The 1,893-nt window shown below is 72.7% G+C and overlaps 1 protein-coding gene across 1 annotated transcript; it reads right to left on the reverse strand.

Moving 5' to 3' along the window:
* Nucleotides 1-258: 258 nt before the first annotated feature.
* Nucleotides 259-1,893, reverse strand: EMIHUDRAFT_460685 (hypothetical protein; the record flags this gene model as incomplete). The annotated part of the gene is made up of 5 exons (XM_005783132.1): nucleotides 259-466; nucleotides 584-910; nucleotides 1,033-1,359; nucleotides 1,482-1,760; nucleotides 1,838-1,893. Coding segments are annotated over 5 exons (1,197 nt in total), but the record flags the coding sequence as incomplete, so codon positions are not given.

Consider the following 1,893-nt stretch of genomic DNA (forward strand, 5'->3'; position numbering starts at 1 on the left):
GGGGGGGGGGCTTTCTTCGGGGGGCCCGCCTTGGGCCTTGGGGATCCCCTCACGGGGGGGGCCGCCCCTCTTTTTTTGGAAAGCCTTGGGGCCGGGGGGCGCCTTCTTTTTTCTGGGCGGGCGGGGGTCGAAGCTTGGGACTTCCTCGAGGGGGGATTTTGCCCTCGCCCTAAGGGGGCGGCGGCCGGGTTTGGGTGTTAACCTTCCAGGGCGGGGTGAAAGATTTTTGAGGGGGGGCCAGAGGGAGAAGCAGGCCCCCCTTTTCTTCCGCCGCACGTTGCGCAGCCGCCGCTTTCTGCTCGGCCGCCTCCCGCGCCGCAGTCTCCTTGGCAGCAACCGCGGCCGCCTTGGCCTCGGCTGCCTCCCGTGCCGCCGCCTCCTTCTTCGCAGCCTCGGCCGCGCGCGCCTCCTGCTGCTGGCGGGCGGTGTCGAGCTTGGACTGCTCGAGGCGCGACTTCGCCTCGGCCTAAGGGGCGGCGGCGGGGCTGGTGGTGAGCTGCATCGCAAGTGGAATAGTTGTGGGTGTTGGGAGGGGCGCGGGGGGGGGGGGGCATCGGGGTCAGAGGTCAGAGGAAATGCGCGCCTTCGCCGCGGCCGCCTGCTGCGCCGCCTCCGCCTTCGCCGCCTTGGCTTCCTCCGCCTGCCGCGTCGCCGCAGCAGCCTTCTCTGCGCGAGCAGTCTCCGCAGCCAGCTTGGCCGCCTCGGCCTCGGACTTCTTTTGCGCTGCTGCCGCCGCTTTTTGTTCGGCCGCCTCCCGCGCCGCAGTCTCCTTGGCAGCCACCGCGGCCGCCTTGGCCTCGGCTGCCTCCCGTGCCGCCGCCTCCTTCTTCGCAGCCTCGGCCGCGCGCGCCTCCTGCTGCTGGCGGGCGGTGTCGAGCTTGGACTGCTCGAGGCGCGACTTCGCCTCGGCCTAAGGGGCGGCGGCGGGGCTGGTGGTGAGCTGCATCGCAAGGTGGAATAGTTGTGGGTGTTGGGAGGGGCGCGGGGGGGGGGGGGGGGGCATCGGGGTCAGAGGTCAGAGGAAATGCGCGCCTTCGCCGCGGCCGCCTGCTGCGCCGCCTCCGCCTTCGCCGCCTTGGCTTCCTCCGCCTGCCGCGTCGCCGCAGCAGCCTTCTCTGCGCGAGCAGTCTCCGCAGCCAGCTTGGCCGCCTCGGCCTCGGACTTCTTTTGCGCTGCCGCCGCCGCTTTCTGCTCGGCCGTCTCCCGCGCCGCAGTCTCCTTGGCAGCCACCGCGGCCGCCTTGGCCTCGGCTGCCTCCCGTGCGGCCGCCTCCTTCTTCGCAGCCTCGGCCGCTCGCGCCTCCTGCTGCTGGCGGGCGGTGTCGAGCTTGGACTGCTCGAGGCGCGACTTCGCCTCGGCCTGAGGGGCGGCGGGAAGGCTGGTGGTGAGCTGCAGGGCGGGCGGAAGAGCTGCGAGTGTGCGTGTTCGTGTGTATGTGAGGGAGGCGGCAGAGTGACGAGGGAAGTAAGGGAGAGGCCCACCTTCTCCTCCGCCGCACGCTGCTTGGCCGCCTCCGCCTCGGTCTTCTGCTGAGCCGCAGCCGCAGCCCTCGCCTCGGCAGCCTCCTTGCGAGCAGCTTCCTCCGCCGCCTTCTTGGACTCCGCCTCGACCCGCTTCTGCGCGTCTGCGGCCGCCCGCGCCTCCGCCGCCGCCGCCGCCTCCGCCTTCTTGCTCGCGGCGGCGGCGGACTTTGACTCGTCAGCGTCGCGCCGGGCAGCCTCGCGCGCCGCAGCCTGCGCCGCCTTCGTCTCCTCGGACGCCTGGCAGAACGAAGAGGCGCAGGGTCAAGCCGAGTGGGCAGGGGGAGGGGGGAGGGGTCGGTGCGTTGCAAGCACACCTGCCGCGCCGCCGCAGCCGCCTCCGCCCGGGCCTGCTCGGATGCCAGGCGAGCCG

This window comes from Emiliania huxleyi, assembly GCF_000372725.1.
Source record: "Emiliania huxleyi CCMP1516 chromosome Unknown EMIHUscaffold_1811, whole genome shotgun sequence".
NCBI lineage: Eukaryota > Haptophyta > Isochrysidales > Noelaerhabdaceae > Emiliania > Emiliania huxleyi.